Raw genomic sequence first — 15,757 nt, forward strand, 5'->3', positions numbered from 1 at the left:
TATCCGGAGCTGAAGCCGGCGGAGCCTGCCCAAACGGGGTCACAGCTTAGCTAGTAGCTACACGTACGGCGCCTCTCGATGTCCTCGTGCTTCACCGCAGCAAAGAGCTCGATAACGCAGCAGGTTGTTTTCGGAGACGCCATTGCCAATGGCTCCGCCACTGGATATCGACAGTGACAGTACGTGCGCGACCAGCAGATGATCAGATCAGGGTGCGGCTCTGCATGCTCAAGCTGCTACTAGAACTCCATGCATGCAGATATTTTGCAACAGGGATCGACGATGTATATATTTTGCACTAGACTAGTCACCTGCAGGGCCCAAGATCAGTAGCGTTGTGCGGCCAGTACTCCTGCTAATGGGGCGGGGTTTGACGGGTTCCAAAGCTTGCATGTCAAATAAAAAGTGTGGCATAAACAGATGAAAGCTGAATTCACAAGAACCCAGACTTGCTTATTCAAATCTATCCTAAGCAGAAGCTAGGCAATACTTGTCTTCTTGACAATCTAGGCAGGGGTACACACAAGCAGAATCCAGCCTCCAATACTGAACTACATATATAAGAACCCGACAAACAGATCAAGAACGTCATGCTGGAATGTGGATTACATGGCATGAGAAGGGAAAAACCATGTCGGGCACCCCTTGCAAAGAGGCTGCACCGCTGTGGTATCTGGTAACAACGGCGTGATCGTCCCATTTCTCATGTTGAACACACCGGAGTCCCGAAGAGGATCAGGAGTAGGATAATCTCTGGCATAGTCACATATGAAGTAGATGCAGTCTTCCTGAGGTAAACCACATTCAGTAGCAGGACGAGACTTGGAGTATGTGCTGATAAAGAGCGCTTGGCCTGCCAAGGAGCTTATTCTTCTCCATTTATGACACGAATTGGCGATCAAGTCTTCCTCAAAGACCTCGAACCAAATGGTGTGTGGACCGTGTTCTGGCAGAGGGGACCAGACCCTGACCTGCCGCACAACAAGCAACAGTCTACCGCCAGATTCAACTAGATAATACCAATCTCCGAAGAGATAACTCTCATTAGAGGATCGATCTGCAATATCTGGAAACTTGATAGGGTCAATTACGGATTTGATGGATGAGATTTTTGGCTTAATTTTGTGATTATCAGCAATCTCAACAAGGAATAGCCCCCTGGAAACGAAAGCATACAGCTTTCCATTAAAGAACACAACATCACAAGTATGGTGATCATGATTAAACTTTCTCAATGCGTCGTTGGGAACCAGGGGCGGGCAAATACCAAGTTTGATGTTAAAACCATCGTCCATGATCAGCACAGCAGCAAGGGAATCTGGTGAGAAGTCCTGGGACGAGGGCATGACCAACTTATAGAGAAATGGATTGCCGGTGTAGCCATTCCTCATTTGGTGCGAAATGTTGGCTGGCTTAGGAAGCTGCAGCATAGTTTTGGAGAAAGGGTTCACCAAAGAGAACCTGCCATCATTTTGCATGAGTAAGAGCCAGTTGTCAATAGAGCCATGGTAACGAGAGCATCATCAGGAATAGGCATGCGGTGGATTTCACCACCCGGGATGCTGAGGAAGGTCCCATCAAGGAGGGCAAGCCATGGGAGCGGAGGGGGCAGGGGCTGCAGTCGGGCATTGCAGCGCCATGTCTGGCAGACTGCTCGCAGTCGAACACGGTCAGCAAGGGAAGGGAGCTGCCTGAGGACAAGGCCCAGAAGTTCTGGCTGGAGGTCAGGCCAAGATGTCGGTTGTATAGCAGCCATCGTGCAGGATCACAGGCCTAACAAGAACATGTGTTAAAACAAAGAAAACAGCAAACTTAACGATGCATATTCTCCTTGAAATTTGATGAGCGGAAGTATTAAGCACATCATAAACAATTCCGCAAGGCATCTGCAGCTGTTAATTCGGGATGAAACTAAAATGAAATGTCTAAACAGAAATATGATAGGGACTGAGCCTATCACAACTGTGCGAGACACCCCCTCCTCTCAAACCAGTATCAGCAGGACTATATATATATATATTTTATTTTTGAAAAGTTACAGCAGGACTAGATTAAAGGTAGAGTGAGATGCACAGTGTCCTTAAAATTTTTTCCCGATTCTCACCTAGGTCCATAAACTATCAAAGCGAGTCGTAACTCGTAACAAGTAGTGGCATAGCGACCTAGAGCAACCCGATATTCAGAGACCATACGCGATTTATTTGTTCCAAGAAAAATGCTGAAAGAGCAACCAGATGCTAATTGGCACTAAGATCATAGCTTCTTTAGTCTACGCCAAGCACAAGTGGTCCCCTATATACTAAACCAATTAAACAATCTCCATAAGACCAGAAGGCACAAAATTGGTTGGTAAGGTAGCAATTTGCTCAGGAGGGGCGGGGACTAGTTGTGGGGGCACTTACTCGAACGAGAAGGGAGCGAGGTGACGGGAAGGCAGGGGCAACCGACTCCTCGCAGAGACTAGCAGCGAACCGAACCCAACTGCCAGGCCGCGGGGAAAAGCGCCGCCACTCGCGGATCGGAGCAGTGCGCGAATGGGTCTGGGCGGTCGCGGAGGGGATGCTGCGGCAGTTTGGAACCTCGAAGCAAGTAAGGCGCGCGGGTGGCCGGTGGAGGAGCACAGCGCCGGATCTTGGGTTTTCGCCGGCGAGGCTCTACATCGCCGTCGCCTCGTCGGCCATCACAGAGGGCTCCTCCGATTGGAAGGGGTAGACAGGTGGCATCGAGAGAAAGGGGAGAAGGGAAGAGGAAGATGAAGAGCCGACTTATGGGCCTTCGTATCGGGCCGGGCCGGGCCGTCAGCCCGTCATTGGCACTGGCTGTGAGCCTGTGACAAGTGTTGGTCCATTTCGGCTACTTTTTCTGTGAGGATTGATTTCCTTCACCGATTAGGATTGCAGAGTAGTGAGTGTAGCTGAAAAAAAAAATCTCAAACAAATCTGACGGAAAACTCACGTTGTATTCCCCAGCAGTATATAGAACGAACTTCCCCATGATTTGACAGAAGGCAACAAAGGCTCCAGAAAAATACCAGCAGAATTCTTACTATATGAGCTCATCAAGAAAAGAAAACCAGAGTCCAGTCTGTTAAGGTTGGTGATCTGGGGGCAGCAATTCCCCCAATTCGATGGCCGCTACATCAGGCATATATGTGCATTACATGATGAAACAGGGAATGCATCAGGATTCAAATTTGCAGGATACAGCCACATGCACAAAACAAAGGCATAACAGGAGAGTGAAAGGAAAACCACTACAGCCAGGTCAAACCATTCAACGCACATTTTGTGAAATGAAATGCTCCTTTCGCTACTGTATCACCACAAGTACTTAAACATATTCGAAATATACCCGGTACAAAGAAAAGCTAGCTCAGTAATAATACTGCATGCAGAAAACACTGAAGCCATAGCCAACAAGTACGGTTCAGAAACAAATCATCAAGACATAATCCGAAAACAATAAGCAAGCTAATCTGAGTCGATTACATCGCGTCAGCAGGGAACAGCCAAGTTGGACGCCACTGACCACCATGATGCTTCGGCACAGCTGCGGTCTCTAATAGCAAGGGTGTGATGATCCCGGTTCTCATGTTGTACACACCAGAATCATGAAGAGGATCAACAGCATCGTTACGATAGTCACACATGAAATATATGCAGTCCTCTTGAAATCCAGTGCTCTCTCCTGCAGGAAACGACTTGGAGTGATGCTTCCCAACAAAGAGCACTTGGCCACCCAACGTAGTGAGGCATCTCCATTGGCCTGGTTTGGTGCTCAAATCTGCCTCAAAGACCTCAAATGCCGCGGTGCGATCACAATCCAAGGGATGCTCGCAAGTTGTATCGGTAAACTCAATATGTCGCTTCACCATCAATAGACTACCACAGCATTCAACTAAATATTTCTTCGTCATGTATGTACTGTACAGGGGTTTCGGCAAGATAACACTTACAGTGGGGTACTTAGTTATGCATTTGACGCATGATATCCTTGGTTTACTATCAGCGCCAAAGTTAAGCTCAAATGTCATGAGCACGTCGTGAATACCAAGACCATAAAACTTTCCCTTGAAGAAGGTAATATCCGAAACATAGTCAAACGATCTCTGGTTCCTCCGTGTGGGCAAGTAGGTTGCCATTGGTGGTCGATACATACAAATAGTCCCACCATTTTCCAAGATCAGCGCAGCAACAAGGGAACCTGGTGATGATTCCAGGGGCAAGGGAACCACCATCTTCTGCAAAAGGGAACCAAACCTGGGGATTGCCTCGAACCACTTGATGGATAGCTTGGGAAGGTCCAGTGTGGCCTTGGAGAAAGGGTTCACGAGTGAGCACCCACCATCACTGTGCACAAAGAATAGCCAGCTGTCAATGGAACCAAAGCAGAAAGCATCATCCGGCGCTGGCATTCTGATAATTTTCCCATCGGGGATGCTGAGGAAGGTCCCATTGAGGAGGGTGAGCCACGGAAGTGGAGAAGGCAGGGGCTGCAGCCGAGCATTGGAGCGCCATGGTCGGCACACTGCCCTTAGTCGGACACGGTCCGCAAGGGAGGGAAGCCGCAGGAGGACAAGTCCCAAGAGTTCTGGCTGGACGTCTGGCCAGAACGAAGATCGTGCCTCCTTCTTCATCATTGAAACTGCAAGCCTAACAAGAAACAGCACTAGGCTTAAAGTTAACAAACGACAGGCTTTATTATTAACGATGTGCAATAAACATGAGCACTTGTGCAGTGAATCGATAATTGTATACTATTATTCCACAAGGCAGCATGCAGTTTCAGATAGCAGAATTCTAGATAACTGGAGTGCAGGAATTTTGCTAGATTCTTGCAGTAATTCTATTGTTCCATGCAGTACTTGCAGAATTCCATCGAAATTCTTACACCCCAAATGGGCCCTCCTTAATGCGTACTACTCCTCACATCCTAAATTATTTGTCGTTTTGGCTTTTCTAGATGTATAGATTTTGCTATGTATCTAAACATAATATATATTTACATGCGTAGATCTAAAAAAATCAAAACGACTAATAATTTGAGAAGCAGCGAGTAGTAGTGATCGAGACCCCAAGTTACTGTAACTAAGCCCCACGATCAGAAGCAATATCCAGTTATCCACCCATCACCCATCTGATTTGTTATCCTGAAACATCTGTATCTAGCATCAAACTTCCTTTAGGCTTAGGGACCTGGTTACCCTACGCCCAGCAACAGCACATGATACCAACCGATTTGAACTTTCTTTTTCGAAAGAATGCCGGATCAACGAGAATTATCGTCATATGTCAATGAAACCCCACACCTAATTAATCAGGAAATTTGCTGAGGAAGGAGAGGGAGTAGGGCTCGGGAGACTTACTGGGCCTAATGGCTTCCGGCCACCGGGCAACGAGAAGACAGGGATGTCGGGCGGGAACCGACTCGTGGAGACTGGCGGGCGGCCGCGCGATCGTGGCGCGGCTGTGCAGCCGCCTAGAGAGAGAGCCTTCAAGGGACGCGGGGCGCAGATTGATACGGCCGTCGAGGAGGGGCAGGGTGCCGGATCAGAGGTCGATGCCTTGCCCGGCTAGGGTTACATCGCCGAGACGCGTCGCGCCGTGGGTGGCGAGGGCTCGCGTCGCGTCGGGTGGGGATGGGGAGGAGACTGGAAATCAGGGAGAGGAGGAGGAGCGAAGGTATCAATGGGCCGGGCCGTCGTTGAAAGGTTACAGGCTTACAGCCCAGTTAGGTGTAAGGATTGACCGAATTTCGTGTGACGTTTTTGCCTTTTTTTCTCTCTCTTAACTTACATTGATTAAACAAGAAAAGAAAAGAAACAACTTGGTTGGTTGTAGTTCCACCTCTGCAAGGATCTCCCAAAGATGAAGATAGTTCACGATAGCATCCCTTGAATGTCTTGAATCCATGCTGGTTGACTACGGCTTCAACAGCAGCACGGTCGTTTCTTTCCTTGTTTTCTTTTTCTTTTTTCTGATCGAATGGGCAAGATTGCGCCTGTTTTTTTTAGAGAAAAAAGATTGCGCCAGTTTCATCGACAAAGAAGGGAACGTCGTTTCCGGGATCAATGCAAACATGAAGTACTGCAGGATCATCTGTCCTTACAACAAACTCACTAAGCAAGCTGCCAACACTGAAAATGTATACAGTTTACTACAATTTAGGATCATCACTGCCTTCTATTACATTCACACATTCAGATTTTAGTCAGGATACAGCAGGAAAAAAAAACAAGGGATGTTTTTTTTCTGAATCTGAATGAAATAAGCAGCATCCATCGCAGGAAGAAAGCAAGCCATTCAGGTACAAGTATTGATGCAAGCGTATCTCAGGGAAAAAATAGCTACAACAAGCTACAGAATTATATTATGTACCAGTAAAATAGAGTACCAATAGAATTAATGCATCCAGGAAGAAAGCACTTAAACTAAATAAAAATGGATCTTGCATTTCAACACTATGGGTGTGTTTAGTTGGTGAAAAAGTTTGGATTTTGGTACTGTAGCATATTTTGTTGTTACTTGACAAATAATGTCCAATTATAAACTAATTAAGCTTAAAAGATTCAGCTCGAGCTAATCAGTTAAATTGTGTAATTAGTTATTTTTTCAACTGTATTTAATGCTCCATGCATGTGTTCGAAAATTCGATGTGACGGATACTGTGTAAAAATTTTTGGTAACTAAACATGGCCTATGTCAACCAAGCACCCATGTCCGTAGAAGTAATTGATATCGATTATTGCGCTCAAAACTTTCCAGATTAATAGTGCCATATGATGAGCAAGCACAATGACAGTCAGGTGAAATTTCAGTCTGATGAACTTGCTCTGTTTCTCTCCCACTAAACTGTAATATAACACCCCCCCCCCCCCCCCCACCCCTGTCATCCCTATCCTTTTGATTGTGGTTGCCCAAAAATTTCACGGAATCTAACATTCATGTTTATGCAGTGCAAACTAATTTGTTGGCCAATTGCCACACTGTGTAAGGCCAATCGCATTAAACTAAAATGTGCTGTAGTATGGCATTCTAGTAGAATTATGACCACCAATGAACTGATCCCCTGTTGGGTGTTTAATGCGATCGCTGCAGGCATGACAGCGGTCGTAATCCATCTTATTCCTTATTGATTTCTTAATATCCAGTCTTATCAGGTGGCACCCACCTACAAAAACACCACAATTTCCAAATATTAGCCAAAATAACAATCCACACATAGAAAGCCAAGCCCCTACAACCATACATTGAAACCAGTGAAACTTAGCTTGTCTCTATTTGACATGTGGCATTAATGTTTCTAACTATAACTTGATGAAACAAGAATTTTGATGGACAACAAATTGAACATCTACAGGAAGATAAGAGTATATAGGGTTTATTTCTTTATTGTAATTTAGAAGAAGAATGAAAGACATATAGACAACTAATCAGCCTTTCAAAAAGAAAAGGTGCAAGAGATTCTATGTATACATCAAACAATATTCCCTAATTGCACAGCAATTTTAGTTCATATTTGTGCACATACTTACATTAAGTTTAGAATTTAACTGGGTGCATTAAGTTGTCAACCACCCAGGCCTACTGGCCAAATAAAATATCTTAGCTGCTTAAATATTAGATCAATTGCACTTTAGTTGTCCTAAAGCAACTCCAGCAGCAACACAGCCACACTATCACCGGGCAATTCAAGATATAGAGAAAGAATTAAAAATCTACAAATCAAAAATCTATAAATATGACCAAAGTATATACATTATGAATATCCATCAAAGCCAACATTACAAATCCAATGAACCATACATAATGCAGGGATGTCATATGAAGCCAGCAGTATAAATCTAATGGATCATATGGAATGCAGGGACTCCATATATGAAAAAAAAGGGAAATTTCTAACAAACTGCAACTGGCATTTAATTCAAGGCTACTAAGCAAAAAAAACAATGGCCCTCTATAATGCAATTGACAATTTAAACAAAGTATAAAGGTGTTAAGCAACTACATACCATAACAAGAACCATCTATGGTGCATACATGGACAACACGCATAGGCTCAGCAGTCTCATCCATCTGCAGTTCTGGAACCAGCATGAGCTCAGCGAAAAATAACCTCTTGGCTGCAAGTGACGTGACCTGACCCTTTGGAGCCGCTGTGAAGTTGACATGGCCATACGTCACTCCATCATGCTCAGTGAAACACTTGGATAGAAGCACAGTTGCCATCTCAAACTTATGCTGCAATATTTGAGGAATATTTAGTGAGTGAAACATGTAATATAAGATGGCACAGCTGGAAATGGCAAAAAGTCGAGAAAGTTTTGCAAAAATGTACCACTCTCTTGGAGTTGTAGTTCTTGAGGGCAAGCGTGGCGAAGTGTCGTGCCTGAGGGCAAATCTCACGCCCAGCAAGGCATTCTTCCATCTGCTCAGCGCTCAAGTCTTCTTCACTGCAAGTGAAAGGGGTATGATCAGTTAGTTTAATTGGTACCACAGGAACAAACAGTAACAACAAAGCCCTACAGTTCATGAGATTGAGACAACTAAATTGATGAATCGTCACTGGCAAAATGGATTTGAATTATAGTTCACCTTCACAGAGAGATTTTAGTTTTTTAAACCTAATTAGTGACTCTCCATCTTTGATCCTAGTTCATGCACCTTTTATATTTTTTTCTCGAACACGCAGGAGAGCTGCGTATCTTTGTATTAAGAGGAAAAGCGTTTAGTCTCAATTTACAATCCAGCACCTCTCCTTGGACCAGGGGAAGGGCTGTAGAACCCGATAAAAGAAATTGTTACAAAAAAACTGAATCTTAGGACCTGACCAAACAGCGTCTACCGCCGTCTACACTTGACGCCATGACCACACCATTTCTCTAGAATGTGACACTAGACTAAATTATTCTCTTCTCCTTCCCCTTGCATCCTTCCTCCCCTTATCTATATTTTGGCACCACCTCTCTTTCCAGCAAACCAGCGGTGACAAGAATGTTCGACTGACCAGATGCAGCCAGCCACCTCCATGAGATCATCTCTGCTCCTTGCTGCAGGCTGCTTCGGTCACTCCTCACACACGTCACACGGCCAAGACTGCCACCTTTGCCTAGCCAACCCATGGTTGCAGCAGTTCATATTCTCCACGAGAAGGCCTCTCATGGCAGCCCCCTCTGCACATCACCTACTTGAGCAGAGTGCCAATAGCCCACTATCTATGGCATTGCTGAGCTTAAGAGCATGCGCCGCTACCTCCACTAATGCGCTGTTGAGCTCCAGCCCTCGCACCATCATGAACCCAAAGTGGTTGTGGCCTTCACCTTTCACGAGCATGGCATGGCCTCCCAAAAACAGCTGCAGTGGGCAGTCTGAAAGCACCACCCTCACCTCCAGCAGAGAAAGTGGCAGTAACCATGGGTTGAGGAGGAGCAGGTATCAATTATCATCGGGCCGGGCCGTCGTTGAAAAGATGACAGCCCAGATTTTCTCCAGCCCAGTTAGGTGTAAGGGTTAACCGAATTTCGTGTGATGTTTTTTTTTCTCTCTCTCTCTCTTGAACTTGCATTAAAGAAGAAAGGAAAAGGAACAAAACTTTCCGCAAAAAAATGAAAGAGAAAAGGAACAACTTGGTTGGTTCATTGGTTGTAGTCCAGCCGTGCAAGGATCTCCCCTTTCCCAAAGACGAAGATAGTTCAAGGTAGCGTCCCTTGAATGTCTTGAATCCATGCTGGTTGACTATGGCTTCAACAGCAGCACGGTCGTTTCATTCCTTGTTTTTTTTCCTATTTGAACGAATGAGCACGAGATTGTGCTAATTTCATCATCGATAAAAAGAAGGGAACGGTCTTTTCTGGGATCAATGCAAACAGCAGAGGAGCAATCGATTTCTTGGATACTCTGCCCAAGCCGGCATCTGTCCTTCCAGAACATCGTGTTGGCCCCGTCACCAGTCTCTGTGGAGAACTGCCATGGAGAAGATTGACCAAGGCCTATTCAGCTCGGTCTTTTGCAACCCTCGCTCACTTTCTCAACCAAAGAAAATAACACGCATGCAATGAAGAAAAGCAATAGGATAGGATTACAAGAATGCATGCATGATTGATACCACAGCCAGCCACTCACCAATACCAGGAGTTGTGAATCGTTCTTTACGTACAGCCACATGCAAAAAGATCTTATTTTACTAGGTAATCTCCTTGAGTCTATTGTACATAGGATAGCAGCATTTGGCTGGAAAATTTTGGTCTAATTGTCTTCTTTCAAGGTTTAAGAACTTTTGTAGCTAATCTAGTCTAATTCTAGCACGAGCCCCAAACCCAACCTCCAAAAATCTCCTACGCATAAACTAAATAAGATAAGAGGGGGAAGCACAGATCGAGCAGCTGTTGAGCTCACGCCTCGGTAACCAGTATTCTTTCTTCATGCAGTGCGTTTCCATTTTGTTCCTGATTTCCTGTGCATCCAATAAAGGTACCAACCTTCTCACCAACAATAGCCTTTGCAATGTTTCCAGGCTTTTGCAAGTTAAACACAACAACTGTAAAATGATGTGTCAGATTAAAAAATTCAAAACAGATAATAAAATGCAACGCAAAGTAGAGGCTGGGATTTTACTATTCCGTTATCACAAAAAAAAAAATCAAAACTGATAGCGTCCATACCGGGAATGTTGTTTTCTTGGCATAGTGTAATGGCAGTCATGTCCATTACTGAGAGATCTCTTGTAGTCACTTCATTATAGCTCACTGTCTCAAGAAGGCGGGCATTTGGGTTCTGCCTTGGGTCTGCATCGTACACTCCATCAACATTTGTTGCTTTAAGCACTACCTCTGCATTGACTGTTTGCATAATAACAGGGATAAAAATGTCAGTACAAAATATACTGTTAAGTTAAACAACTTCTACTTAATGAAACAATTATTTCCATCTGAGAAGCCAGTCTAGGAAAGGTAAGTTCAAGCTCACACAATGATAGCATGTTTCTACAGGCAAACTATACCTTGGGATCATGATTGCTTATGCAAATATGCAAGAGTTAGTGAAAATACCAACACAAGTTTTGTACAAGTCCCAGCACTGTGGCAGAAAACCAGCTTTAAGATAGGTGCAGAATATTATCTAACCTAACAGTTACATCCACAGTTTCCATTTTGACTCAATCTGCAACTGGATGTTCTGACAAACTATGAGAAGTGAGGTAAGTAGGTAACTCATAAAGTGCTGCTATGAGAGTCCTTGTGAGTCAACTGTTACCTTATGGAGAAAAGCATTCTTACCATCCATCTGAGAGATAGTCCAAGAACAAGAAGCAGCCACTGCAATTAGAGTGCGAACAGTGGTCATGTGAGCAACTGGAGCAAATGTCTCATCATAATCAACACCTTGAGTTTGCTGAAAACCCCTGGCAACCAAGCGAGCTTTATATCTCTCAATAGAACCATCTGATTTGGTTTTAATTTTGAATACCCATTTGCATGTGATAGGTACTGCATGAGATGGCAATGGAACAAGATCCCAAGTACATGTGCGCTCAAGTGCAGCAAGTTCCTCAGTCATAGTAGCTTGCCACTCTGGAATATTGGCAGCTTCATGGTAACTGGATGGCTCACCAATAACAGCACCAACACGTGGGAACCCCAACTTGTCAGGTGGCTCAATTGTGGTACGATCACGTAGATTGTAGTGCTGACCAACCTGTGGCTCATCAGAAGCATCATGTGACTCAGAAAGAGTATTAGAATCATTAAAAATATCGGGAGTGACCGAGGAAGGAGTAGATGGAGGTTCGGTGGGTGCTTTGGGACGACGGGTGTAAACTTTGGTGATAGGTGGTTTAGAGGGTGGAGGAGGTGGCAGTAGTGGCGATGGAGGCTCAACAGGAATAGGTGTGATGGAAGGAGCCGGATCGGGAATAAGGGTATCAGGTGGCGGCGGTGGTGGTGGTGTGGCAGTATCACTTGATGAAATAGGAGGAAGAAAGAGAAACAATGTGGACTCTGTGGGAGAATCTGAGGGCTGAGTAGAAGGGTTATAAAAGAATGGACGATTCTCAACAAATGTCACATCACGAGAGATACGCATGCGACGTGAGGAAGGATCATAACAACGGTAACCCTTATGCTCAGGACTGTAACCTAGAAAAACACATTCGACAGACTGTGCAGTCAACTTAGTTCTCTCACGAGGTGCAAGCAAGATATAGCATGTGCACCCAAAAACTCGGAGGTGATCATAGTTAGGAGATATCCCAAAAAGAATCTCACCAGGACATTTTCCAGCAAGTTTAGAAGAAGGTTGTCGATTGATTAGATATACAGCTGTAGCTGTAGAAACGGCTTCTCCCCAAAAATGAGAGGGCACAAAAGATGCAATGAGAAGTGTCCGAGCAGTCTCAATGAGATGACGATGTTTGCGTTCAGCGACACCATTCTGAGCATGAGCACCTGAACATGAGAGCTGAGGAAGAGTGCCCTCAGAGGTGAGAAACTGACGAAAAGCTGAAGATAAATATTCTCCTCCAGAATCAGAACGAAAGATTTTAATAGCAGTAGAAAATTGGGTGTGGACCATGCGAGCAAAAGATTGATAAATAGAACACAACTGGGAGCGATGCTTCATGAAATAGATCCAAGTATATCGAGAATAGTCATCAATAAAAATGACATAGTAACTATGACCACCCTTGGATGCAAAAGGCGAAGGGCCCCAAACATCCGAGTGAATAAGATCAAAAGGTCTAGCAGAATGAGAAGTACTACTAGAATATGGGAGTTGTACCTGTTTGCCAAGTTTACAACCCTTACGGTGGAAGCTAGAGTCAATAGGAATGTGTCCGAGGCGTCCCTCATGAATCAAGGTGGACAATCGAGACCCACAAAGATGGCCAAGACGATGATGCCACTTCGCAAAAGATGAAGCTGATGATGACACTGCTGATGATACACGAGCAGTGGAAGAAGGAAGACGTAGGGTATCCATAACATAGAGATTAGAAGAATCTCTACGGCGATGACCAGTCCCAATCACTTTCCCATTTCGACGGTCCTGAATGAAGCAAGATGACTCATCAAATCCAACAAAGCAGTTCATATCAGCTATCTGACCAACTGATAGAAGATTCATAGATAATTGAGGTACACACGAGACATCAGGTATATAAAAATGAGGAGAGTGTAGGGATCCTTGATGAGTAATGTGACAAGATGTACCATCAGCCGTGTGGATAGAAGTACCATCAGTGATAGGCTTACAGGCAACCAACTTAGACTTGTCAGACGTCACATGAAAAGAAGCCCCTGAATCTAAAACCCAATACGGAGTAGTGACATGTGAGGCAGCAGCAATAGACACAGATCCACTAGTACAGATCTCGCCATCAAGCTCAATATCACTGGCTATAGCATTGGATTGCATCATATTGAAGAATGCTAATACTTGTACTCAAAACAGAGAACACTGGTTATATGAAGAATCTGTGCTGCACAACTGTCCAGCCACAACTGACCTCTGGAGCAGCAGAGAAGCAGAATACCAGTAGCAACCAATCAGAGGAGTAGAACAGCAGCAGAGTGATGTAATAGCGCTGCTCCAATCTTGAGCAGCAGGACAGACAGCAGAACAGCAGCACGTCCAGCACGAGGACGACTAGAAGAACTGAGGTAGGCGCTGCCCCTCCTTTCCTTTCTGCAGACCACGAGCAGAACAGAGCAGAGGCGCACAGCACAGCACCAGCACCAGCAGAGCAGCAGCACAGAACCAGCACGGGCTGCTCCCTCTGGCTACTGAAACAGAGGACGGGGCGGAGGCCTGCAACGGGCGCACGGGCAGCTGCAGACGAGGCAGGGGCGGCGACGGCCGCGGACAGGCGGAGGCACACGCGGACAGAGGCGCGCAGAGAGGAGGAGCTGCAGCGGCTGTGGCCCGTCGCAGGAGGCGGCGGACGGCGGCCAGGCGGCGCAGACGGCGCGGACGGGCGCGGACGCGACGGGCAGCGCGATGAAGATGGCCGGCGGAGGAGGCAGGGACGAGCAGCGACGGGGATGAGACGGGGCGGCGACGGGCCACCCCCGCACGCGAGCCGCGACGGGCGGCTGCAAAACGGGCAGATGGCGGCCCGCAGCTCTCGGATCCGCGACGGCGGATGGCGGACGGCCGCCGGAACAGTGGATCTCGGGTGGGATGAGGTATCCCTAACCCAACCTGCTCTGTACCATGTTACCTTACGGAGAGGATGAAGAGAGAAAATGAACAAGAGTAAGAGACAGTAGTCTTGTTGTGTGTATATAAGCATAGTGGGCCTCTTGGGCCTTAACATCAACTAACCTGCAACTGACTACAGCATGACACTAAAGCAAGAACTCATTTTAGGACTGAGACATAAACACATTTCTGCAAGCATCTTTGTCTAGATTTTTTGTATTAAAACAGTTCATTTGTGAAGAATAAAGGATGAACTCACTTTCTGCACAACGGAGAGCAGCAGCTGTATCAGTTGTAAAGAATGGGTTCCCTGTCCCGGCAGCGAATATAACAACCCTTCCTTTCTCTAAATGCCTGACAGCTCTTCTGCGTATGTATGGCTCTGCAACCTCTGACATACGGAAGGCAGTTTGGACACGGGTTGGTATTCCAATGCTCTCCATTGTTGCTTGAAGAAATATAGCATTCATCACAGTGGCCAACATGCTGAATTATGAAACACGATCAGACATAACTATTTTTTATAGTAAGAAACCCTACTATTTCTTGTCACAATAGACAGCAGAGCCACAAAATATTATAGACAGAGAACAAGTAATAAATTACAGGTGATTTTGAACTTTCATGAATTGCAAGTTTCTTAAATGTATTGTTCATATTTTCCACTCAGTAAACTATTTTGAATGTGGCTTGTATCTTAGGCAGGATCAGCCTGGTAACAAATGCTGAACTCCAAAGTTAATATACAACATATGATGCATACAACTACCAAAATGAGTCCATACTGGGCTCAGATTTCGCTTCATTACCTGCTTTGACTATATCACACTTTATCGTGATTCATCTTATTTTAAAGGCCACATAAAAGCCGAGCATAGGATGAGCGAATGAAAATACATCAAGCATTGGACATATTTACCCGATGTAATCCGCAGATGAGCGATCAAGCCCACTACATCCAGCCCAAGAGGCCCCACGGAAAATATTGCCCCCACCAACAACAATAGCAACCTGCAAGGGAACATTCTCAATACACAGCATAATATTATACTAGATAAGACGAGAAAATACGAGACACTTGACTCCAAGGCAATGGGATCAAACCATTGAACTATCAAGCATAATGATGTGTATTTTACTATTCTAAATATTGAAACAAGTATATGAAATTAAGAAATAATGAAAGGCGGTAGAGAGGGCACACCTCTACACCTAGCTTGGTGACAGAAGCGACCTCTCTTGCAATTGCCATTGTAATCTGCAACACACAACATGGTTACATTAAATTACATTTTTCTTAGAAATGGGAATAATCCGGCCTCACACATTCACAAGCGAATGGTTACAGCCCAAATTACATCATGAAACTGCAGCAACATACACTGCGACCTCCACCGAAGGTGGGAATGAAGTTCAGACTTAACATCCACACAAAAGGATTTAACACTAAACAACCAGAACAAAGTTTAGACCTTTCCAAGGAAACAAATATCTAAAATGGTAAACGAGATGGCTTCAGCACACATTAATTGTTTACTGCTTAGATTCAAAGATGTTCC

General features: G+C 45.1%; 3 protein-coding genes across 3 annotated transcripts; all 3 read right to left on the bottom strand.

Annotated features, from left to right (window-relative positions):
- Nucleotides 1-394: 394 nt before the first annotated feature.
- LOC120669846 lies at nt 395-2,741 on the bottom strand. The gene is made up of 2 exons (XM_039949708.1): nt 2,403-2,741; nt 395-1,773 (listed from the first exon to the last, which is right to left on the bottom strand). The coding sequence occupies exon 2, from the start codon at nt 1,476-1,478 to the stop codon at nt 606-608; it is 873 nt and encodes a 290-aa protein (XP_039805642.1). The 5' UTR covers nt 1,479-1,773; nt 2,403-2,741; the 3' UTR covers nt 395-605.
- Nucleotides 2,742-3,264: 523 nt separating this feature from the next.
- LOC120669844 lies at nt 3,265-5,644 on the bottom strand. Its single transcript, XM_039949707.1, has 2 exons — nt 5,366-5,644; nt 3,265-4,652 (listed from the first exon to the last, which is right to left on the bottom strand). The coding sequence occupies exon 2, from the start codon at nt 4,637-4,639 to the stop codon at nt 3,485-3,487; it is 1,155 nt and encodes a 384-aa protein (XP_039805641.1). The 5' UTR covers nt 4,640-4,652; nt 5,366-5,644; the 3' UTR covers nt 3,265-3,484.
- A 1,231-nt stretch (nt 5,645-6,875) lies between these two features.
- Nucleotides 6,876-8,471, bottom strand: LOC120668875. Its single transcript, XM_039948672.1, has 3 exons — nt 8,338-8,471; nt 8,012-8,240; nt 6,876-7,170 (listed from the first exon to the last, which is right to left on the bottom strand). The coding sequence occupies exons 1-3, from the start codon at nt 8,425-8,427 to the stop codon at nt 7,010-7,012; spliced, it is 480 nt and encodes a 159-aa protein (XP_039804606.1). The 5' UTR covers nt 8,428-8,471; the 3' UTR covers nt 6,876-7,009.
- Nucleotides 8,472-15,757: the final 7,286 nt, after the last annotated feature.

This window comes from Panicum virgatum, chromosome 4N (genome assembly GCF_016808335.1).
Source record: "Panicum virgatum strain AP13 chromosome 4N, P.virgatum_v5, whole genome shotgun sequence".
NCBI classification, from domain to species: domain Eukaryota; kingdom Viridiplantae; phylum Streptophyta; class Magnoliopsida; order Poales; family Poaceae; genus Panicum; species Panicum virgatum.